Source organism: Aythya ferina, assembly GCF_964211825.1.
Source record: "Aythya ferina genome assembly, chromosome: Z".
Taxonomy (NCBI): domain Eukaryota; kingdom Metazoa; phylum Chordata; class Aves; order Anseriformes; family Anatidae; genus Aythya; species Aythya ferina.
In genome coordinates this window covers 42,298,903-42,324,839 of record NC_140299.1, presented here as the reverse complement: position 1 = coordinate 42,324,839, position 25,937 = coordinate 42,298,903, and the positions used below count along the sequence as shown (strand labels likewise).

At 40.7% G+C, this 25,937-nt stretch overlaps 1 protein-coding gene across 10 annotated transcripts in view; it reads left to right on the top strand.

The window, feature by feature from the left end:
* The window catches only part of FRMD3 (FERM domain containing 3), a 159,747-nt gene extending 144,205 nt beyond the window's left edge, over positions 1 to 15,542 (top strand). For all 10 annotated transcript variants that reach the window (XM_084505465.1, XM_084505471.1, XM_084505470.1 and 7 more), the window contains one exon: positions 13,569 to 15,542. In XM_084505465.1, the coding sequence (XP_084361591.1) occupies positions 13,569 to 14,164 (596 nt within the window). In that variant the 3' untranslated portion in view covers positions 14,165 to 15,542. The remainder of the gene's footprint in view (positions 1 to 13,568) is intronic.
* The last annotated feature ends 10,395 nt before the right edge of the window (positions 15,543 to 25,937 follow it).

The following is a 25,937-nucleotide window of genomic DNA, read 5'->3' as shown; positions in this document are numbered from 1 at the left end:
GTGGTTACAACTTAGGCATTAATGTGAAATATTGGTCCCTTATTTATTATAGTCCCATAAATATTAAAAATATGCTAGTAAAATACAAAATAATGTTAAGTATATCTTCACACATTATATCTATACAGCAAGAACACTGTAGCTAATAGCATAGTCCACTTTTCTCCTGTGCACAAATTAGTGTTGTTGTATTGAATTTTATCAGAAAAAGGTTTTAGTGATAAGTCTTTACGTACAGTGGAACTAATACACAATCTTTTGACATTCTTGTTTTTAAAATAATAACAAAATAATGTTAAATATTAAAATAATAAAAATTTTAAAATAATACCTGTTGGATAAAAAAGACAAAATTTATCTTAGTATGTCAGAGAGAGAATCATGAAATGTCTTGTGTCATTGCATGACACATGTTGTATGACCCAGTTTTTCCCCTTGAATTTTCCCCTTGAAATGGGCGGAATCACTACTCCTGTCAACTGATGGTATCTGGTGTGTGCACGCATATATAACAAAAAATTGTAAATTGCAGTATGTTGGGAACCATCAGATTTCTTAGTTGAGTTTTTAAATAAAATAAGTTATATTTTTAGATTTCTGTGGTCTGCAAGATAATTACATTTTCCTAATTTTCAATTAAATTTAGTTGAGGCCAAAATGAGCATCCTTAGCTCAGGCCACATGTATTATAGTTTTGTACTAATTCTTTGGTAAATTTTAATGATGAGATGATTCTCATTTATGGAATAAAGTTTGTTCCTTGTAAGTTCCTCTACTGTGCACTTTGTGCAAAGGGTTGCTCCCTGGCTCAGCTCTGGCCATCATCAGCAGGTCCCTTTTGGAGCTGGCTGGAGCTAGCCCTGACCTGACATGGGACAGCTGCTGGGCTCTGTTCACAGATGCCACCCCTGCAGCCCCCCTGCTACCAAAACCAGAGCCACTTAAACCCAATACACCATGCTGGAGCAGTTTGCTCCTGATGGATGGCCCATGGTACAGACCTATGGGAGCAGTTCTTGAAGAGCTGCTGCCTGTGGCCAGCCCTTGCAGGCTCAGCTGGGGAAGAGGTCAAACTCCTGTGGGAGGGACCCCAGGTGGAGCAGGGGCAGAAAGGGACCATGAAGGAGTGGTGGACACAAAGCATCAGGGACTGACTGCAGCCCCCATTCCCCTGCACTGCTCAGGGGGAGGAAATAGAAGAAGTTGGATGAAGGGAAGGTGTTTTTAGTTTGCATTTAGTTTCTCACTGCTCTAGTCTGCTAGTGATAGGCAATAAATCATATTAATCTCCCTATATTGAGTCTGCTTTGTCCTTAACAATAGTTCATGAGTGACCTGCCTGTTCTTAACCGCTGAGCCCTCTTCCATTGTGTTTTCTTCCCCTGTCCTGATGATGAAGGGGATGGAGCAAGGCAGGGTGCTTGAGTTTAGCTAGCCATCAGGGTGAAACCATCACACCTGTTCGCTGTTTTCATTGGCATGGGAAGTGTATCAGTTTTGAGGAGTGTTTTATTCATCATAGTTTTTTGCTCTGGGGAGTTGTTTTTTTTTTTTTTTTTTTTTTTTTCCTTTTTTAAATACTTTGTTTTGATTTTAAGAGAAGTTACAAAACCATATGCTGTTTTCAACCTACCCTGAAACTCTACTTGAATGGTAAGGGTCTCTCTAACAGTTTCTGCCAGTGGTTAGCATTTCAGCTGTATCGGTCTATAACAGCAACTTAGGAAGGAGAGCGGACAGAGCTGCAAAACCAAATAGTTACTAAGACTGGTTTATTGCCTTCCTGTCTGTCTGCTGGAGGAAAAAAAAAAGAGTCCCAGGCAGTCCTGCAGGAGAAAAACACATTCCTCTTCTGAAAAATCTTTGCTGACAAGTGTCTTCCAACCATTATGCAGGATTCACTGCCAGTGTGAGGTCATGTAAAGTATTTTTTCTGTCTGCAGAAACAGAGCCTAATCCCTACTTGCTGAGAGAGTAGAGACAAAGAATTGTTGACTGTTGTGGTTCCGCTCGAGTGGGCAGCTGAGCTCCACCACAGCCGCTCTCTCACTCCCCCTCCTCAAAGAGGAATGGGGAGAAAATATGTGAAAAGGGCTCAAGGGTTGAGATAAGGATGAGAAAATCACGCAATAATTATTGTAACGGGCAAAACAGACTCAGCATAAGAAGATAGTAAGATTTATTGCTCATTACTAACAAGCTAGAGAAGTGAGAAACAAAGTAAAGAAACCAAAAGCACCTTCCCCCCCATCCACCCTCTTCCACCTCCTTCCCCCGAGCGGTACAAGGGAATGGGGGTTATGGTCAGTCTACAGCCTGATCATAACCTTCTGCCGCTTCTTCTTCTCTGCCGCTCCTTCTCGGTCACTCTCGCCCCCTGTGCTGTGGGGTCCCACCCACGGGATGCAGTCCTTGATGAACTGATCCAGTGTGGGCTTCCCACAGGCAGCAGCTCTTCCAGAACTGCTCCAGATATGGGTCTGTACCACGGGGTCCATCCCTCAGGAGAAAACTGCTCCAACCTGGCTCCTGCCAGGTCACCTGCTCCTGCGTGGTCTCCTCTCCACGGGCTACAGGTCTGGCCCGGAATCTGCTCCGGCAGGGGTCTTCCACAGGCGGCAGCCTCTGTCAGTGCAGGGCCACCTGCTCCACCATGGTCTCCTCCATGGGCTGCAGCGTGGAACCCTGCTCCACTGTGGTACTCCATGGGCTGCAGGGGGACATCCTGCTTCACCATGGTCCTCACCACAGGCCACAGGGGACTTCTGCTCCGGCGCCTGGAGCACCTCTCCCCCTCCTTCTACACTGACCTTGGCGCCTGCAAGGCTGTTCTCTCACTCCTCTCACTCTCCCAGCTGCTGTGTGTGGTGCAGCGTTTTTTTCCCTGTCTTAAATATGTTCTCACAGAGGCGCAAAACAACATCGGTTATTGGCTCAGCTCTGGAAGACAATGGGGCCCTTCCCAAACATGGGGCAGCTTCTAGATCTTTCTCACAGAAACCACCCCTATGGCCCCCTGCTACCAAAACCTTGCCACGTAAACCCACTACATTGACTCAGCTACAGTATTTCAACATAAATCACCCTCAGTTTTGTATACATGGTCTTGTGGGCAATGTCTTGAAATCTCAGTCATTTCTTTCTTATAAGAACATGGTTATGTAAAACATAAATGATATACATGTATTTACGCACATGAATGTGTTTCTGTTGGAAGCCATTTACAGTCTTTTTCAGGTGACCCTTGTGTCCTCAGTTAGGCTTTTCCTTGTGTTTGAGCATTTGCCCTGCAGTAGGAAGGACTGAAAACGAGAACTGCTGCATATTCATATTCATATTATGGGCCTGGGAGGCAGAGGAAGGGAGCCACCACAAAGACACTTTCCAAAAGGTTCCATTGAAGTAGACATCTTTCATAAGAGAACACACATTTGCAGGACTATGTTCCCCTTCCTCCCTTATTTCCCATGTATCTGCATGTGTGTCATTAATTTTTATGGTGCAGAGAGAACAGGGATGCCAAGTAGTAGACTCAAGCAGTACAAACATTAAAGGTAAGTCTCTGGGGAAGTGAGAGACTGTCCCCCTGTACACCCCTTCTCTCTGTGGCTTCAGCGAACCTGGTAAGAGCTCCTTTCCCACTGGAACAGCATGACACTGTGCACGTGGTTGCATTTCAGCTTCCAGCTGGAGCAAGTTATCAGCAGTCAGCATCTATGTGTCATGTCTTTTTTAGGATCCTGCAGATCCCCTTCTGCAGAGGAGCAGAGAAATGGCCAGCCTTCTAAAGCAACACTTTTCTCTGGTGAATGTGAAGGCATTCAACAGTTATGCACAACTGAGAACTGGAGCCCATATGCAGAGAGACATTTTTCCCAAACTTAGGATTTTTCTCTTCTTGTTTATTTGCAAGCAGGTTAGTTTTGATGCTAGGCTTGACATGAAAGCATTTTCATCTCATTGACTAAGGCTGTTAAGCATAGCATGGAGTTTTTCCTTTTGTAACTCTACATTTTCCACAAGTATTTTCCAGGTAGCACTGGGTATATTAACATTAGTTATCAAATTATTATTAGAAAAATAATGGCTGCAGTGTCATTTTGTTCTGTGAAAAACAGCCCCTAAATGCTGGCCTTTTGTTTCATTGCACTGTGTTTTGATGCCTTGGATATTTTTATGCTTGTGTGTGTGTGATTCAGCTGTTATGCTAGCAACTGCTAACTGAGATGGATGCTGTGGAAGTTCGTATTGTACGTTATGAGGCATGTGGAAATGTTTAAAAATAACCTCTCGTTCTGTTCCCTGCTGGGATATTTTTGTTGTCCATGTTAGAAGCTTGTCATTTGATTCATTGAGAGGGACTTGAGTTAGTCTTTTAAAACTCAGTGGAAATGCAATAAAAGGTCAGAGACAGTATGGGTAGAGACTTTACAAGACTTTGAGAACAGGGATTCATAACCAAAATGGTGAAATGCCTTGTAAAAATCCAAACCAAGAGAAGCATTCATTTACGGATGGTTAACCACTGTAGCAAGGAAGTGTGTATTCGATTACTGCGGCATGGCTCCAAGATCACAGCCAGAAGGGCTGGTAAATTTAAATTTATTTTACTCATATATATACATATTTTTTTTTTCCATAGTTTGTTGTGCTAATCCTGGTCACTTGGAAAGAAACTGTATTGAAAATACTGAAATACTACATTGAGTACAGCAGAGAATAATGATGAATTACTGACAGGAGGATTGGAGAATGAATGACAAAAAAACTAAACGAGATTTGTTGTAATATATTGCTTTAACAGTAGACTAATTCATTAATTGCTAATGAATGAATGACTGGAATTTTACTTTTGCAGTTTTCTTTAACATAGGGGGAGAATTACTTTAAAAATTAATAATTTCTAGCAAACTGAATAGTTCTTGAGTTAGGAGATAGGTTCATAGCATAGTTTGAATATTGGCTGAATACAGTAGTTGACACAGTTTAGTTTTACTGCAATTGAGTGGCTTGGGTTGACAGACCATAACTTTTTTGATGTTATTTTTCTAGGTACTGAATAATATAATATGCTGAATAATAATACCAAAAATTAAAAAAGGTGTGTGATTTTTTTTTTTTCATTATACATAAAAGGAATGGAACCCAAGGAACAAAACATATTCAGTGTCGCTCTGGATAGCAACCACAACTAAGATTTTTATTTGTTTTTATACCATAATGATTTGTTTTCCAAAGAGGGGTTGGTCCACCCATCAATCTATATACCTCTGCTTCATTAATGAAGTGTGGCATTTCAAAATTTGTTTCTCCATCCTTTCTGTGATACTGTTTACTTTTCATATTTTTGCATATATGAGTAGACAGATGTCAGTTACTCATGCACTTGTATAAAATCATGTCTTGTTGATATTGAATCTTCATTTCAGAAGTAGGTATTTACAAAAGAATTAACTCATGATATTCTGGCAAAGACCAGAGTATTGTCATATTTGTAACATTTGAAAATCAGAAGGCAGCAAGCATCTCAGGTATGGGAGAACATGCTTCTTGCAGCGACTTGTCTCTGAATTGCAGCAGCTCCTGGCTGGCTATGCTTCATAACATTACCACTCAAGGAAAGCTCTATTAACTGTGGGAATTCATTGAACTCCCTCATTTCAAAAAGCAGTAGCAAAATGGAAAAAGCATTACTGTTTACATGTATTTTGCATTCATGTCCTCAGTTAAATGCTGTCTCCTAATACATACATGCAAGCTGTCTTGTATTAGATGCCAGTTTAATAATGGACTTGTGCACTGGGGCTATGATGATTTTTATAAACCTTGATCTTGTGATGCTGTTTACAGGATGTTAGCCTTGTTGGTGTATATGGGTATAAAATCAGCATATAAAGCCAAGGACTTGTGGTTAGTTTGTGTAGAAGGGGAAGGCATAGCTCCTTGGGAGAGCACTGTTCTGCATGCGACCATTTCAGAACAATGCTGACTTACACCAGAAGTATTCTTCTAACTCAATGAAGGTGCTGAAATGTCCCACTTGTCCTTTTTTCAGGTGTTAAGCTTTCACATTGGTGCCAGTTCTTTGCAGCCTCACTCTTGTTGGCCTTTCGCTAGAGAGCCAGTGGTTGCAGTCTCTTCACCAGCTTCTCCCCTTTCTATAATCTGCTGACAGACAAATCTTCCTCTTTCATTCCTCTTTCCACAATGGACATTTCACCCTCCCTGCTACTTACCTTAACCTTTTCACTGCTAAATCGTATTTCTGGATGGGGCCAGCAGTGCTGGGGTGAGCTCCTTCCAGGGCAGAGGGTTGCTAGACCTCAGAAAACCAGAGCACTGCATGCTCTGCTTTGCTTTTATTTCTGCACATTGGGTGTGCATTGCAGGGTGTAGATACCAGAGCTGGAGCCTCTGGGGGCTGCACAAACTGTGGCATTAGCTGAACACTGTGACTCAGTGCAATTGTGGGGCCAGTTGAGATGCCTTCGAGTCACAGTGTCCGCACCTGATGTAAGCAGTCATGACAGAACTTTACTGCCTTCTAGAAGTTGCAGAAAGAATAAAACTAACTGGAACTGCCAGCAAGATTTCCAGGTCACTGCCTGAAAAGGAGTTACTAAAATTTGTCATTGATTTACTTTCCTTGCAAAGCCAGATTAGGTGTTTTATATGAGCACAGGATGTGGGTAGGGTATGGTCTCCTACTTCTGAGGGCTGGACATCTGGCTGTGATGCAGATCTTGCTTTGATGTAGATGCAGGGAAATATTTGAGTGCAATTCTAGATTCTGTTTCCCTTTCCTACATTTTCTTTGTGATCTCCATGCATTTTATTCTTGTGAAAAAGTCACCTCCTCCTTCAAGTCATTTGATGAATAGTACATATGAATTATGTCTGCAATGAAATTAAGTAAGGCATATGCAATATTTCTAGAGGAAGTGGTGAAAGGCATAGGAAGGAACTGTTCCAATTGCAGCCTGACGGATGTAGTTCTTTGCACACTCATAAAAAGTATTTCCAGCAGAGAATCCATTTGCTCTCTTTTTTTCTGGACTGAATCTGGTTTTTTTTCACTTCTCTGTTTAAAAGAAGGAAATCTTTATACTTGTTCCTTCTTCTTGTAAAAGTTAAAGTCCTTTTACAGATACGTAATTGTGTTCGCATGTCTGGTAAGCAAAGCTATGTGCAGTATATCCAGCCACAACACAAGGGATGAATTGAATTTTCTTCATAACAGTATACATTGTTCTAGAATGTTGTATTCCTGGCAACTGCAGCTTCTTAAGAACGAGGAGGCTGGGGCTGCCCTTCAGCCTGTGAATCCTCAGCTGCTGTTTTTGGCTCCTTTAGAGACGCTAGCTGCTGGCAACATTTATGTCAGACCTCCTACATATTCGTGTTCATAGCATATGACCACTGTAAATTTGTGTTTTATTCAGCTGTTCATGTTCCTATCTGCAGTAGCAAGTTAGAGGTTTGGAGGAATCCCAGTATTTGGTGAAAGGGAAGTACTGAGTTTTGGCTCATGTAATGAGATCTCTTTGGCTCTGTAAAATTTGTCTTGTTGCCAGAAAAGTATAGCAAATCTTTCCTGTAGATATGTAAGTAACATTGGGCTTATTTATCATATAGAATCATAGTATGGTTTGGGTGGAAAGGGACCTTAAATCTAATTTCAACCCCCTGCCATGGGCAGGGGCACCTCCCACCAGACCAGGTTGCCCAAAGCACCATCCAACCTGGCCTTGAACACCTCCAGGGATGGGGCATCCACAGCTTCTCTGGGCAACCTGTGCCAGTGCCTCACCACCCTCTGAGTAAAGAATTTCCTCCTCATACCTGACCTACACTTGTCCTCTTTTACTTTAAAGCCATTCCCCCTAGGCCTATCACTCCACTTCCTGACAAAAGAGTCCCTCCCCAGATTTTCTGCTGGCCCTCTTTAAGTACTGGAACACCTTTAATATGTCTCCCTGGAGCTTTCTCCAGGCTGAACAACCCCAGCCCTATCAGCCTGTCTTTGTAGGAGAGGTGCTCCAGCCTTCGGATCATCCTTTGGACTCATTCTAATACATCCATGTCCTTCTTATGTTGGGGGCCCCAGAGCTGAATGCAGTGCTCCAGGTGGGGTCTCATGAGAGCAGAGCAGGTGGGAGAGAATTACTTCCCTTGACCTGCTGGCTGTGCTTCTTTTGATGATTTACCTGATATACCAGTAATACCAGTAATAGGTATTAAATCTTTGAGCTATGGACTGTAAATTTCAGTTAAAATTAAAAACTGAAGAAAGGAAAGAAGTGATTTTAAATATAATTTAATACTTGAGTCAGATTCCTTGAAATCTGAATATAATATAAATATTAACTATTATTAAAAAACAGTAAACTTTTCAAAATCCATCTCCAAATTGTAGCCCAATAAGAGTGGCAGCAAAGTAATTGTTATGTTTGAATAAGACCAAAGCATTTGCAGCAGACTTGTAGAGTTAGTTAAAGGATATTGGCTTCAGGCTTACTTCAGGTTTTTTCCTCTTTCCATTGGGAGACTGAGGAATTCTTGTTTTAAACCTGGATTCATTACTTTGGATAACTGATTGTCATAAAGGATATTCTAAAAGCAAATCTGAAAATATTTTTCCTTTCTTAAACTTGTGTCAGTGGAATATTTCTTGTTGTCTAGAACAATTTTGAATTTTGGTGCTTTATTGTGATATTCTCATGCCTGTATAAGACATCTTAGCATTGAATCTGATAATATGCCATTGCACTTTTGTCATTTGAAATCATCAAAGTCTGAGTGGCCCAACATATATGTGTACTGTGACTGGAACTTTGCTGTGGGCTTACTTTCACCCTGATTAATAGCTAATTGTTTCTTCAAGCCTTGACTTGAGAAATGTTGCAGTGTCATATCAAATATGAAAGAATAAAAATAACAGCTTTATATATATATTTTAAAATATCAAATGAATTTACAACAGCATCAGCTAGTGCTCACTCTGAGTTTTCATATATTTATATTAAAACATTTATTTATAGTTTTATCAAGCTGATATAAAATAAAGTTTTGATTTAATGTTTAACAACAGGTAAAATAGTTGAAAATCCTCCCCCTTTTTTTTCCTCTTGCTTTCAGTCTATGGATTAGGATGTGTTTTTGTTTATTTATTTTTATTTTTAGTACTCCATTAGGGAAAGAGAATGAAGAGAATGGGTGGGAATAATGGGCAGTAGTAATTGTTTTAATTTCGTGTGTACCTTCCTGTAATTATGTTGATTATATGTTAAGTTACCAGCTCAAGCTAAATAATGGACTACAAAGTTGATATACGCTTTGGAATTGTGCCACATTGCAATTTTAATACAGTCCCCTCAGAAAACACTGATCTGAAAAGGTTGCTCTGCTGCCTTCTATCTACAGGTTGATCACAAAGTGAAAGGACGTTTGCCAGATATAGGAGAAAAAAGCAGTGTTCATAGAAGTTAATATGATCTTTCTTGTTTATGTTCACTATGCATGTTATGCACACTGGAATTTACTCTGGGGAAGGAGAGAAGGCTCAGAACCATAAATTGGGGTGACCTTTCTCTGGAGTAGGTGCAGCTGTCCTCTGTATGATGAGAAACATGATAAACAGCTATAATATTGACCTTGCATCTAAGCAGGTATAGAGAGCCTTACAGCCAGGATTCTTGAATTTGGGAGGTTAAAAGTAGGTCCTTTAATCCATACTGAAGTGTCTCAACATACCTTTTACTTCTATTAAGAGAAAGTGAAAAGCACCTTTGAAAAGAAAATTGTTGTGCTTCTGTATCTATATATACATGTATGTGTAGATGCTTAGTGTTGGGCTACAGTGTTTAAAAAAATCTGGCTTTCATATTCAAGGCATTGTGCATGCACTCTGAAATAGATCCAGAGCGTGGTTTAATGATCCAGCGGTACGTGCTGTTACAATATTCTTAGGAGAAATATCTTCCCAAATCTTTTCTTACCTCTTAATGGTCATATACTGTTGGGTCTAGTGTCAGTCAGTTTGTATACACTCAATGGCTGTAGCAAGTATATTTTTTAATGCAAAGACTCCAGCACAATGCTTACTTCATTTCAAAAAGTGATGAAATTCTGGAGTGGCTATCATAGGAGAGGACAGAGTAGTTGAGGCAAGAAATTAATAGTTAGACAGTCAAATTGGGCTAATGAGGAGACATCTGCATTTTCTTTATTGAAGGCGAGGCTTCATTTCAGCTGTGCACAGTCTGCTGTCTTGCAGCTGGTGAAAGGAGCACTCCTCTCTCTCCATCACTGAGAACACCTGAGAAGCCAATTCAGGAAGAAAAACCATCAGAGATTTAACCTAGAAAAACAAACAAACAAACAAAAATAGTTGTTTTCTTAGGTTAGCTTTACATATGGGCTCACTCAGGCATCAAATGAAAGGGAGCAGAAATGGTCTTTTTGGTTGCAGCTAACCTTTAGCCAGGGTGTGAAACCTCACCTGGAAGCATGGCCAGCTTATCTCCTAGAGAGTAGGAAAAGATAATAAATTATGGGGGCAGAGAACTGCCTGGGCCATTTTGAAGAGTTAATAGGGAAAATGAATGTAACATCTATCATGCTCTGCTGAAGGGGTGTTGCTTCCCAACAATTGTGCTGTATAATGAAGAGGTTTTCTCTGATGAATATAACATGGGGCACAAAGCATTGAGTTAAGAGGGGGATCCAGAAAGCTGTCCTTTCAGGTTAGGAGCAAGCTGGCTTGTTTAAGGAGTGCTTTAATGTAAGTAGGTTTCAATTGTAGTTTTACTGTTAATGCTTGTGTCTTTTTCAACATATTTGTAATATGTTATATATTTTATATGTTGCATTTATTGGCATTTCACCCCAGCCCCCAGCTAATATCAACTTCAGTATAATTTTAAAGTTAAAAGATATTTACGTGACATCACTCACCCAGTTTTTGGCAAGTCTATAAGCTGGGGTAACTACACACCTTACTTATCTATTTGATAGGCTGGAAAACATGTTAATGGAGCTGTAGAGCTTACTTATTTTTTTTTTTTTTGTGTGTGTGTGTGTGTGTGTGTGTGTGTGTGTGTGTGTGTGAAAACTCTCAGGCACATCATACTATGGCAGATGTTTTCATGAGGATATATTTTAACTAGGTTTAAAATTCCCAGTGCTGCAACTCCATCTTGCAAAGTATTGATCTGTTTATTTAGTTTATTCTACAAAGTTTGATGTGTTAGCTGTGTATTGACAGGTTTTCTGCAGTTATTTTTTCCAATGAGGGGGATGCAGCATGAATAAAAACCTATAGCTGAAAACCCTCAGTATTTAGGGCTCTAGTGGAAGTGTGATCATGTTCCTATGTCTGGCCCAGAATAGGTCTGTGTTTGGGTGACCTGTTAGTGCACATTTCTAGCATCAGTTGTTATAAAACTGAGATTATCATGGATATGTCCTGTCGAGAGTATGGTAGCTGTTAAAAATAAATAAATTTAAGACCTTGTCATTCAAAAAATGCAAAATGTGTTAACAGTAAGAAAGTCTAGGCTGTACCGAGTATCACCTACTCTACTGAAATACAGTTATGGCTTGCTTTCAGTTTAATGATCAAGAAACCAGTGACATATGAATATTCTTGTGCTATCTAGTCAATAGAGGGCAAGTAGGTTTCAGGAATAAAGTTCATCATTTCAATACAGTGCATCTAAAATTCTTAGTCTAATAATTAAAAAAAAATCTCTGACATTTTCAAGAAAAATCTGAAGAGGCTTCTACTTTCAAAGTGGCATTCTCGGCAGCATTTTAGTTAATTATAGTTGAGTTACTGTGTAAAATTTTAGCTTAGAAATGTAATCCAAAATGCATGTAAGCTGTATATCTTCTTATACTGTAGATGTGTTTATGACCAGGATTTTTGCTTTGGTTTTTGTTCTGTGTTGTTTTTACAGAGTAGTGCTGCATTCCTTTATTATAACATGGTTCAGGTCATGCTTCTTTTCCTTCATCTCAAAGTTATCATCATGGTTGTTTTTTTTTTTTTTAAATTATTGTTATACTTTTTTCCAATGTTTGTTGCTCTTAAATAGAAAGCTGTAATAGAGTTTGCAGAGACTTTTTTACTTCACACTGAAAACCATGATGCATCTATTGTAATTAACAGTGGAGATGTATTACTTTTCTTAGTACTTGTTTTTCGGTAGTGATACATATTATTTTATACCACATTATTTTAAAGCCTCAGAACATTAATTTTTACTGCATTAAAACTGCAGTTAATCCTTAATGATGTCAGTACTCCATCTTCTGCAGACCTCTGTTGCTAAAATCAAAGAACTGGGCTAATTTGAATTATAAATACTAAGTTGCTGTGATTTTCCTGGGTTACTTGTTGGATAAGTCATATAATCTTGTTGTGTTGGTTTTACCTGATATATCCTTATCTCCATGTTGCATCTGGATTAGTCATTTATAAAGAATGGAGAGATGGAGATCACAAAATGACATGTACTAAGTGATATTATATACTGCTGGTGCACATAGCACTGTGAATGGTCTGTTCCTTCTGCTCGTAGATGGCATCTGATGATATTAATGAGTGTCAGACATGGTATAAATTAAACTGTTTTAAACTGTTCTCCCATCACTTTGTCCCATCCCTGGGCCTAGTTTTCTGCCCCTCCAGCTGACTCCTCTCCAGCTGACAACTAAGAAGAATCACTGCAGTGTTCATGTAGCTGCAGAACAGCCAGACACCAAGACTTACTGCTGCTAGTGTTACTCTGGAAAAAGGGTATTAAGTCCTGAGAGGACAGAGTTTGGGCAGATAGTTGACTCATAAGAAATAATCATACAAGTAGGGCTAAGAAAGATTTCTTTGTGAGGGGGAGAGAAATTTGAAGGAGAGAGAGGAAAGGGACTGAGTATGAGGACTGGAAAGATTACTGGAAGAAAAATGAGATATGAGGGGTAGCTCATTAAAGAGGTGAGGCATTTTCAATCTGTTTCAATAATATCAAATCCCCATATGGTGTTCCAGACCCCTCTCCTTTTATCTACTTTTAATATTAATTTATCATGACAATCTATTGTCTCTTTTTAATGTCATTCTCTGTTGAAAAGTCCCAACCTCAGCCATTATGCTATCACTTTATTTCTTTCAGATGAGCGAAGAGAAAGTTGTGATTTATTAATATTGTGAAAGCAAATAGCAGCAATGCACATCTGCAGTAGGTATTCGTTTATATCAGAAACCTGATTGTCCATGGAAGATGAACTGTTGTATTTTCTGTTTGCGTTACACTGTTATTAGTGGTAGCTGCATCAGATGACTTTAGTCAGGTCTGGTATATGGCAGTGTTGTAAAAGATGTCCTCCTCTGGCACAGATGCAGTTTTGAAAAGGTGTTTCCAGTGTTTGCTAATTGTGTGTGGTCAGATTTTAATATGAAAAATGATCATAGAATCTTCTTTCCAATCTACATTAAATGCGATTGGAAGGCTGAGTTTTGCCACCAGGGAAACAGAAATTTAGGATCACTGTTTTAATCTCTCTTTCAGGTATCCAACTGCCAAAGGAAGATGATGTTTCGGTCCCTGTGATTTCCAGCTCCCCTGTTAAAGACACTGGGGAGAATGTTGATCTTGCTAATAATCAGGAAGAGAAAATGAAAGAGGAACCCTTAACCATCTCAGAACTGGTATACAATCCCAGTGCCAGCTTGCTGCCCACACCGGTTGATGATGAGATCGATATGCTTTTTGATAGCTGCCCAAGAGCAGAGAATGAGAAAGATGATACAGATTCATTTGAGGAACTGGATGCAGATGAAAATGCCTTTATGATCGCAGAAGAAGAAGAACTGAAAGAAGCTCGAAGAGCACTTAGGTGGAGCTATGATTTTCTAATGGGCAACATAGAGGTGAATGCCTTTGTGAAGAGTTTCTCCAGACTTCTGCTTGTAGGCCTTGGACTGTTACTGTTTGTGTTCCCTCTTCTTCTTGTTCTCCTGGAGTCAGACCTTCAGATCTCTTTTCTCCACGAAATCCGTGAGACGCCAGAGTTTCAGCAGTTTCATATTGAGTATTACTGCCCGCTTAGGCAGTGGGTAGCTTGCAAAATAAACTTCATTCGTGACATGCTGGGAAGCTTTTAAATTTTAAAGAAATATGACACAACTAAGGGCTATATTCAAAATTTCAGTTAGTGCAGCTTTTCATTATGCCCCTGAGGCCATCAGTAGGTAGCTCTCTTCATATTCAGTTCATTTCAGACTCCTCAGGCTTTTATGTTTCCTTTACACACTTAAAGTACTCCTTTAGTTTCAGGCTTATACTGTCACCTTTCAGTAACCAAAAATAAGCTTTATTTTAACTGCATTTCAGATTTTCTGCTCATCTGTTACATCATACAAGATGGGCGTAACAATAAGGTTCATTGTCTTTAACCTTAGAATACATGATGCTAAATCTAATGAAACTGAAAGAAAACATTTTTTGAATATACTCCTTAGTGCAGCAATCTCTTCTAACCAATGCCTATACAAGCAATGTTTATGCTGGGTTTTTGTTTTTGGTTTGTTCTTCTGTTTGTTTGTTTTTTACATTTTTATGTGTTTAAAATATTTTGGTAAATTTTTAGCAAAAGATAACTTCTGATGTTATTTAATTGTACAGATTGGTAAGAATAGTGCAGAAGGGCACGTAGGATATTTTTAGTGTTTTAGCAATTATTTGTTTTTAACCTACTGGCTGGAGAATGAATGAATTCAATATACATGTAACTCTATAAGAGAGACAGTGGTTTGGGAAGTACATAGAAAGTTCACTCAAGTTCAGTAGGGTCTACCTGGGGGAGGTGAAATGACACCGAGTACTCAGAAGAATTTCTGAAAGGCATAGTTGTAAAGCTTGGGGAAGTGAGCAGAATTGAAAGTAATGATCCTTCTTCCCCTTACATTAGTTTGTCTTACATTATATCAGTGCTATAGAAAGTCTTTATAAGATAGTCCAAGTATGTTTTGGAAGAGAGTGAGTCTTCAGTCTAAATGTAGATTATTGTACATAACATGGAAGAAGATAATAGTAAGTAGGGGAAAAATAAAAATTAAAAAAAAAAAAAAGCTAAAACTCTACCTAAATCAGTAGGTGAGTGAGTGACCTACTTTTAAAAATGTTAGAGAAGAAACATGTATTCCTTTTTAAAGCAAAACTTTAGACTGTACAGTTGACATGAAAACTTTCTGACTCACAGTTAAAGGATTAAACACTTTAGCAGATGCATCTTCATCCTTGATGCCCTATATTACTAATCTCCAAGACAACATACTTTCTGTGTGTGTTGATATGCTTCCTTTTACATATAGCAGCATACTTACCCTCTTGCCCTGTTAGTATGAGCCCAGTTACAGGACCTAATGCTGTTTCATGTAACATGGTTTTGTATCTAGTTATTCCAGTACTGCATAGAGAATATACTTAAAAAAAAAAAAAAAAAAAGACTTGTCAATAGCTGAGAGCATTAGAAGGCCCTCATGCACCACAGAGCTTCTATCTAAAAAGAGAGAGATTTTATTTTATTTTATTTTTTTGGTCCCCCGATCTTAGTGCAGACGTATCTCATATTTAAACTAGGGAACTCTGATTTCAGCCTCAGAGTTGTTCTCCTGCTTAGAGAATTATGAACTGGAGGCATATATGAGGCTGTTATATTAGAAGTACATTTAACGTATTGTAACCACATCTCTTAATTCCTACTGAGTAAACTCCTTTAATTCTGATATCAGAGAATTGGTTTTGCTTGTTTTTCTCATGTAAGCCTTTGCAAATATCTAGTTTGATGATTTCCTTACATGATTTCTCCTTCCCTTTCCGATCTTCTCCAGTTTTTAAAGAATGAAACAGTTACAGGGCTTAAAAGTTCCTTTTCTCAGTTGAAAACTCTTCAATTGCTATTCATTTCACAAGCAACAAAGGCTAAATTGAACAATTGCCTTTTTCTATTCACTTTTTTTTTTTTCTTGACATTCTGTTCCACATAAGAATAGTTATTGATTAGATACTTGATGAGGATTTTATCCTGTGCTACTTGTCGTTAAATGATTCTTTCCAAATATCATTCAGCTTAATAGAAATGGAGAGTTAACTGAAGTAGACATCGGGCCTTAACAGGAAATTATTCACTGATACTGTTTTTAAGCAGGGGTGTCAGAAAAGTTGTGAGTGGTGAAGGCTGTGAGAACTGGTGTCCTGCTGGACTACAGAGACAAGATTCCATGCAAGCTCCTATTAAGTCTGGCAATTATGTTTAAAAAAGAAAGTTAGATCCTGTGCTCTAAAATATAATCTCGTCCCTGTAAATTATAGCACACCAGAAGTAGGAATACTGTTTTGCTTGATTTAACTCTATTGGAAAATGATTGAGTTGCATGAAAAAATAATCTCAGAGAATGTGCGGTGTAGTGAGGTCTTATGTAGGGTTAAATGCAAGAGTATGTGTGCACATGTGCTTGCCTTTACTACCTATATGCATACACTCAGGCCTGGCCTTCTAAAATTCTTCCCTTTCTTCTTAATCTTCCTAGTATTCTCTTGCCTATCAAAGTAATTTAACTGAAATTCATGATAGTCCTCTAACAAAGGCCAGGACCACCTAATGCACACAGAAGCATATGGTTGGGCGTATTCAACAGAGTAACAGTACAGCATCTTGTTGGTAAGAATTACAGAGTTGGATTATGGAGCATCTATAGGTACAGTATTGTGTATTTCTGTCTGTGCTTGGATTATATTGTAAAATGTTATGTACTTGAAATCTATTTTGTGGTTTGTCTAACATTTATAAACACAACTCTGGGAAGAATTAAATATGGTTTTATTTCAATGGAGACTGGGGGGATAATATATCTGTAACTCGAGCCTTATCTTTGTACAGTGAATTTCACATTTCTATGTCAACATCCTGATTGTTTTGTATGTTAATATGATGGCAGGAATCCCTAATAAAAATACACTGGAGAAAAGCTTTCTGCAGTTATGACAGTTCTTATGATGAAAGATGTTTTCTTTGTTTGTTTGTTTTTTTCCCATTTACTAGCTAGAGAGACACTAAAAAAGCAGTGGCCTTAAAGATGTTAATAACATGGCTTCAGATGTTTAATGCCAAGGGCCTAATGGTTTGCCCAGTTACCATGTAAGTAGTTGCTATTTTGAGTTTGCCCCTAAATAAAATTGCTGTGCTCAGAGTACAAATTGAGCAGTCTTGTTTTAAAGACAGGCCCTGGCTATAGACATATGGCTGAAACTTTTTGGTGGGCAGATCTAACTAGAGTGTCAAGCAAACAAAGCTGTGCAGCTTTTGGATGGAGCATGCTTACATTAAGATGGTTTGGAACTCAGACAGTGCAAAAGCATCTGGTAAAAAAAAAAACAAAACATATGGTCTGCAAACAGGCAATTCCTAAGAGACTCCAGTAACACAAAGAGTATTTGGAGGAGCTAAATCAGAACCTGAAGCAACTTGAGCACATAAAACGTTTAGATGCAGGCATGTCTGTGCTCTATCTAAAAGACAAAAATTTAAGTGGAATCTCAGGCAATCTGAAACGTAATTTTCAAGGAATACAGACAGATCCATTTATTCAGTTAGAAAGATATATGCTATAAATCTACCTTCAAGAGAGGCTGCTTTCTTGTTTTAACATATTAAATATACAGCATATCTGCTTCAACTTTATTTGAATTCTAAGTACTCAGCATAATTTATGAAAATAGTATGTGTAGTTTGGGTGGAAATTCAGAAGTTGTCATAAATTCTTTCCAAATGATGAGAAACAATTTTAGACTCCATTAAATATTACAAGCCACTGAAATGTTATGCCAAATATATGTTGGTAGAAATCTAGCTACATTTATTGGGGTTAATGGTTACTATAGATAATCCTTAGCATTTGATAATATATATGTTATATGTTGTTTTGCTGTATGTTTTCTTACAGCTGTTTCATGTTATAAAGGGTCTCTGAGAAACCTCATGAACATCTCTACCATGATAGTAGTTAAATGCTGTGATTGTCTGATCTTATGTCTTTAATTATGCCCCTCTACGAAGGTGAGTCCTTCATCAGCCTCATCATCAGAAATTTGTAGGAGCTGCTCATTTTGAAGCTGATTTGCTTTTAGTTGCTTTCTTATAAGGCAGATTATTGCTGTTCATCTCAGCCAGATGAACCCACTGCAATAGCTCCACTTTACACTATTACAAAGGATCACTGTGGGGAAAAGGATCACATGTGTGAATAGGGAGATTAAGGTAATTTATTGCCTATTGCTAGCGGACTGGAACAGTGAGAAAGTAAAAGCACCTTCCCCCCATCCACTTTCTTTTCATTCTCCCCTCCTGAGTGAGGCAGGGGAATGGGGGCTGCGGTCAGTCCCTGATGCTTTGTGTCCACTGCTCCTTCACGGGTCCTCTCTGCCCCTGCTCACCATGGGGTTCCTCCCATGGGATGCCGTTCTTCCCCAACTGAGCCTGTGGGGGCTGCCCACAGGCAGCAGCTCTCCAAGCACTGCTCCTACATGGCTCCATACCACGGCGTCCATCCATCCCCCAGGAGCAAACTGCTCCAGCACGGGTCCCCCATGGGTGGGCAGCAGCTCCCCCCAGACCCCCTGCTCCTGCGTGGGCTCCTCTCCACGGGCTGCAGCTCCGGCCCGGGGCCTGCTCCTGCGGGGGTTCTCCATGGGCCGCAGCCTCCTCCAGGCCACATCCACCTGCTCCACTGGGGGCTCCTCCACCCATAGGGGGGCTGCAGCGTGGAGATCTGCTCCATGTGGGACCCATGGTCTGCAGGGGGACAGCCTGCTCCACCGGGGGTCTCTCCCTGCACAGCCCGCAGGGGAACTGATGCTGCCTGCCTGGAGCACCTCCTGCTCTCCTGCTGCACTCACCTGGGGGCTGCAGGGATGGTTCTCACCCCTCTCTCCCAGTAGCTATTGCACAGCATTTCTTTTTCCCCTTTCTTCAGTCGGCTGTCCCAGAGGCCCAACCAGTGTCTCTCACTGGCTTGGCTCTGGCCAGTGGCTGGTCTGTTTAGGAGCCAGCTGGAGCTGGCTCTGACCAGATATGGGGCAGCTGCTGGGCTCTGCTCACAGAAGCCACCCCTGCTGCTTGCTTCCCAGTAAAACCTTGCCACATAAGCCCAGCACAGTTTTCTGTGTGTCTTGTAACTCCCTCCTGGAAAGGATGGGCACATTCTATTCCAATTAAGTGGTGCTTAGTGATGTAATGAGAATTAAAAACTGTGGTGTAATTTTATCATGAAAGTTTTTCTCTTATAGCCAACCACTGTTCAGTGCTTCTGCATTACAATGTAGAAGAAAAAGGTGTTCATTTCTACTTCATAATCAAGCAGTGGAAGATTGAAAAAGATAGTTTTAAAAATAGAAGTGAAACATGAACGTGAAACATGACCTGATCTCTCTCTCTCTCTCTCCCTCTCTCTCTCTCTCTCTTTTTTTTTTTTTTTTTTTTTTTCCTGATCTCTCATGTTAGCATTTGCTTTGCTTTTAATTTTAATGCAGATGTGTTTGCTGAGCTCCTGAAGTGGCAGATACCATGACTCAGAGAAGTGAAGCAGCCCCTAGAATCTTCAGCTGTGTCCCGAGAAAGAAATATCAAATTGTTACTGCTCAGTTGCACAAGAAGGAGAGAACATAATTGATGTAAATGGACTAGAAATTGAGGTGAAATGGGTTATATTTCTTTGATTGTAGGATACTTACCTATATAGATTGAATAGGACATGTAATACTAGAAAGAGCCATAGACAGAAGAATATGGAAAGCCTCTCAATTACAGTGCTGCATGTCCTATGTAGAATCTATAATGATAAAATATATTACATGTCATATTGATTGAAAAGCCTTTAAAAATAATGCTCTAAATTGTGTTTTTGATTTTCAGTATTAAGGACAGCAATAGAATCATAGAATCATCGTACAATGATAGAGTATTTCGGGTTCTAAGATATCTTAATGACCATGCAGTTCCAAACCTCCTGCCATGGGCAGGGGCACCTCCCACCAGACCAGGTTGCCCAAAGCACCATCCAACCTGGCCTTGAACACCTCCAGGGATGGGGCATCCACAGCTTCTCTGGGCAACCTGTGCCAGTGCCTCACCACCCTCTGAGTAAAGAATTTCCTCCTCATACCTGACCTACACTTGTCCTCTTCTACTTTAAAGCCATTCCCCCTAGGCCTATCACTCCACTTCCTGACAAAAGAGTCCCTCCCCAGATTTTCTGCTGGCCCTCTTTAAGTACTGGAACACCTTTAATATGTCTCCCTGGAGCTTTCTCCAGGCTGAACAACCCCAGCCCTATCAGCCTGTCTTTGTAGGAGAGGTGCTCCAGCCTTCGGATCATCCTTTGGACTCATTCTAATACATCCATGTCCTTCTTATGTTGGGGGCCCCAGAGCTGAATGCAGTGCTCCAGGTGGGGTCTCATGAGAGCAGAGCAGGTGGGAGAGAATTACTTCCCTTGACCTGCTGGCTGTGCTTCTTTTGATGATTTACCTGATATACCAGTAATACCAGTAATAGGTATTAAATCTTTGAGCTATGGACTGTAAATTTCAGTTAAAATTAAAAACTGAAGAAAGGAAAGAAGTGATTTTAAATATAATTTAATACTTGAGTCAGATTCCTTGAAATCTGAATATAATATAAATATTAACTATTATTAAAAAACAGTAAACTTTTCAAAATCCATCTCCAAATTGTAGCCCAATATGAGTGACCGCAATATAATATCTCTGTGTGAATAACACCCCTACCATAGACAGGGACAGCTCCCATCAGACCAGTTTGCTTAATGCCCCATCCAACTTGGCCTTGAACACTTCTAAGGATGGGGCATCCATATCTTCTCTGGGCAACCTGTGCCAGTGCCACACCCATCTCTGAGTGAAGAATTTCCTCCTAACTTCTAATCTAAATCTCACCTTAGTTTAAACCATTCCCCTTGTCCCATCATTATCTGCTTGAGTAAGAAGTCGCTCTCCATCTTTTTTAAAGGCCCCCTATAAATACTGAAGGGTGTCCCCAGAGCCAGGCTGAACAACCTCAGCTCACAGGCTTTCTTCATGGAGACGTGCTCTAGGAAAGTTAACCGGGAAGTTATCCTCAATGCACTCCAGGAGTTTCACACTGGGATTGCACACAGCCTGCTGTGTACATTTTCCAGCAGACGTCCAGGCGGTTGAATTCTCCCCATCAGGATGGGGGCCTGTGAACATGATGCTTCTTGTAGCTGATGCAGGAAGGACTTGGCAGCAGGCTCCCCTTGGTCAGGTGGCCTGTACTAGACCACAAGTGTGTTGTCAGCCATGTGCTGCTACAACTCCCTCCTTTGTGTATAATCTCCTTGTGAAAAGAGTCTTATTTGCTGTTCTGATTTGTGCAACTACACTCCACAAAGTTGCTCTGGTCATCATAGAATCATAGAATCATAGAATATCCTGAGTTGGAAGGGACCCTTAAGGATCGTCAAGTCCAACTCTTGACACCGCACAGGTCTACCCAAAAGTTCAGACCATGTGACTAAGTGCACAGTCCAATCTCTTCTTAAATTCAGACAGGCTTGGTGCAGTGACCACTTCCCTGGGGAGCCTGTTCCAGTGTGCAACCACCCTCTCTGTGAAGAACCCCCTCCTGACGTCCAGCCTAAATTTCCCCTGCCTCAGCTTAACCCCGTTCCCGCGGGTCCTGTCACTGGTGTTAATGGAGAAAAGGTCTCCTGCCTCTCGACACCCCCTTACGAGGAAGTTGTAGACTGTGATGAGGTCTCCCCTCAGCCTCCTCTTCTCCAGGCTGAACAGGCCCAGTGACCTCAGCCGTTCCTCGTACGTCTTCCCCTCCAGGCCTTTCACCATCTTCGTAGCCCTCCTCTGGACACTCTCCAACAGTTTCATGTCCTTTTTATACTGTGGTGCCCAGAACTGCACACAGTACTCGAGGTGAGGCCACACCAGCGCAGAGTAGAGTGGGACAATCACCTCCCTTGACCTACTAGCGATGCCGTGCTTGATGCACCCCAGGACACGGTTGGCCCTCCTGGCTGCCAGGGCACACTGCTGGCTCATATTCAACTTGCTGTCAGCCACAACCCCCAGATCCCTCTCTGTGGGGCTGCTCTCCAGTGTCTCATCGCTCAGTCTGTACGTGCAGCCAGGGTTTCCCCATCCCAGGTGCAGGACCCGGCACTTGCTCTTATTGAACTTCATGCGGTTGGTGATCGCCCATCATAATCATCCTCATTTTCTCAGCCTCTCATTTTCCACCTCATCTGCAAATTTAATCCATATCCTGGACCTCCAAACCAATTCAGTGAGCTTCATCATAGCCCACAGCTCTACCTACCCTCCTCACCTCCAGCTCCTGCTGTGCCTCAGTGTATTAACCATGCAGCCCCCAGCACACCAGCACCAAAAAGCTCTGCGCTTGGGTGAGGCCTGGCCTGCCTCCACAGGGAAGGCTGTACTTTGTAAGTGGCACTCTTGGGTCCAGCCAGACCCTTCCCACTGGTGCACATCAGTGCTGGGCTAGGCTGAATGCTGGAGCTTGATGGTGGCCTCGTGCCACTGCCCCTTGAGTATCAGATACGTGCACCAGAGACTGAAATCCCCATCTTGCAGTTGCCTGGGAGCTGTGGTGAGGCCATCCTGGCCTACAGGAAAGTGCTGCTGTGGTAGGGTTTGCCAGTAACAGGGAAGGCTAAATCTTTGGCAACGCTCTCAAGAGGCTAATTTCCCTCTCATTCTTCTGGTTATTTATAAACAATAGCTTTTACACAGAAATAGCTGGCTCCAAAAGCAATTTGACAACATTAAAGTGAGAGGCAGTTCTCATTTCCTTTCCCATTCTTTTTAAGTGTGAGCTACTTTGGCTTATAATTATACTGAGCTGTGAAATATGGACAAGTGATTCCTGCATATTGTATGCTGAACAGCTATTTTATGAGACATTACAGCACTCACTGTCCTTACATATTTTCTAAAAATCCACAACTATAGCAGATGATACTATGATCAGGCACTCTTGGGACCCTTATGAAGTATGATAGCATCTGTTTCAAAGATTTTGCCTCTGCTGTTATCTCTGCTCTCTTGCCTGTGAATAACACCGCTGAATTTATGGTTGTACTTTGCATATTGACTTCTGGAGTGATCAGGGGTCCCCTGGCAGAACGCTGAGTAGAGCATTTAGCAGAAAGCAATCAGCATAACTCTGGAATTGCAAAGTAACCTCCCACAAAGTCTGTAGCTATAAATCGCAAAGTAAAAACTTTGAAAAAGAAATACAGCAAATTTGAAATTATGTAATCGTAAACAAAGTCAGCCTCACATCTAGCAAAACCTTTCTACAACTGTGACTGAACTTCAGGGAGCCTTGCTAATTATGAGCTCTTGACTTTCTCAAAAGATATACAAAATGAGGAGTGTAATCCTACTCACAGCTATGTTTGTCTAAGTGTTCATCTCACATGCATGTTACAAGACAATAAAAAAGAAAGAGAAAAACAAACAAATGTTGTTCATATTACTATCAGCTATAAGCTGCGTATGCTTCAGAAATGCTCTTCTCGTTGTTTTGATACAAATTTCTTTGCTTTCTTCTTATCCAGCCCTTGCTGGATATTCTTGACATGTTAAATCAACAGAATGGTTACAGGATGGTAAATTTAGCCTGCTGGAAATGCTGTAGTGCATCAGACAGGAGCTGGTGATGTAGAAAAAGCTGTTTTGCTATTACTACATCAGATGGAAAAAAAAATCAGCAAACGTGAATGGTGTAAGAAAGAGCAAAATGCCACAAGACATTCTGATATTGGTCAAAACAAAGGTAATCATAGTCTCCTGCATTCAGACAGAATGACAAAATACTCCTAAGTTAGAAGTGCAGTTTTGAGGCTTTCAATAACAATTTGAGGTTCCTTTCCTTCTCTCTCCAAAAACAACCTAATGTTTTTTTTTTTTTTTTTATAACAAAAGCATGAAGGTCCTACTCAACTTAGTAACAATGTCATACAAGTCTGTGACATCTTTAAGATTAAGCTATATATGAAAAAATTTGACTCAAATACATCCAGTATCTCCAGCTATCTTCAACTGTATTGATCCTAATTAATTGATTTATTGCTAAGCTGTACGTACAAAGAAAAAAATAATGATTTAATTAATAAACTAAATGGAGGAAGATTCTACCTCTGCTGTAAACACTTGCTCCACCAGAAATTACTGTAAGGACACAATATATTTTATGCTTTTGTGTCCTTCCTGTTCCAAACTGACGATTGAGTTACAAAAATGCAGGTGTTTTAAATATCTAATTCACATATTGCAATTACTTGCTTGGTTCTCAACAAAAACCTCGCATCCAATTTCTCTGAAATAATGATAAAGCAACGACAATGTATTATTTCAACATATTTTATACTAATCCTATTTTTGTGAACATAATTTTATGTTTCTAGAAACTGAAATCTTAAGTAATTAAGAAAAATCCTAAAGGCCCAGTTGCTTTGAACAAATGAAGTCAAACACATAACTACTGGCAACAAATCTTTACAGACATCACAGATCAGAGAATGGCTGAGGTTGGAAGGGACCTCTGGAGATATCTGGTTCATGAACCCTGCTCAAGCTGGGACTCCTAGGACAGGTTGCCCAGAACCATGCCCAGATGTCTTTTGAATAACTCCAGGGAGGGAGAGTCCACAACCTCTCTGGGCAAGCTGTGCCAGTCATCCTCACAGTAAAGAAGTGCTTCTTAATGTTCAGAAGGATCTTCCTGCATTTCATTTTTTGTCCACTGTCTCTTGTTCTGTCACTGGACGTCATTGGAAAGAGCCTGACTCTGTCTTTTGTGTATTGTCTTTTCAGATACCTGTAGACATTGATGAGAACACCCTCGTCCTGCTCCTTTCCAGGTTGAACAGTCAAGCTTGCTCAGTCTTTCCTCCTATAGGAGATACTCCAGATGCTTTGTTGGACTCTGTGAGTATGACCATTTCTCTGCTACACTGGGGAGCCCAGAACTGGACACAGTGCTCCAGTGGTGACAGCACCAGTGCTCAGTAGAGGGGAAGGCTCAACTCTCCCTCAATGTACTGACAATACTTTACCTGATGTAGCTCAGGATGCAATTAGCCTTTTTTTCTTTTCTTTTCTTTTCTTTTCTTTTCTTTTCTTTTCTTTTCTTTTCTTTTCTTTTCTTTTCTTTTCTTTTCTTTTCTTTTCTTTTCTTTTCTTTTCTTTTCTTTTCTTTTCTTTTCTTTTCTTTTCTTTTCTTTCCTTTCCTTTCCTTTCCTTTCCTTTCCTTTCCTTTCCTTTCCTTTCCTTTCCTTTCCTTTCCTTTCCTTTCCTTTCCTTTCCTTTCCTTTCCTTTCCTTTCCTTTCCTTTCCTTTCCTTTCCTTTCCTTTCCTTTCCTTTCCTTTCCTTTCCTTTCCTTTCCCTTCCCTTCCCTTCCCTTCCCTTCCCTTCCCTTCCCTTCCCTTCCCTTCCCTTCCCTTCCCTTCCCTTCCCTTCCCTTCCCTTCCCTTCCCTTCCCTTCCCTTCCCTTCCCTTCCCTTCCCTTCCCTTCCCTTCCCTTCCCTTCCCTTCCCTTCCCTTCCCTTCCCTTCCCTTCCCTTCCCTTCCCTTCCCTTCCCTTCCCTTCCCTTCCCTTCCCTTCCCTTCCCTTCCCTTCCCTTCCCTTCCCTTCCCTTCCCTTCCCTTCCCTTCCCTTCCCTTCCCTTCCCTTCCCTTCCCTTCCCTTCCCTTCCCTTCCCTTCCCTTCCCTTCCCTTCCCTTCCCTTCCCTTCCCTTCCCTTCCCTTCCCTTCCCTTCCCTTCCCTTCCCTTCCCTTCCCTTCCCTTCCCTTCCCT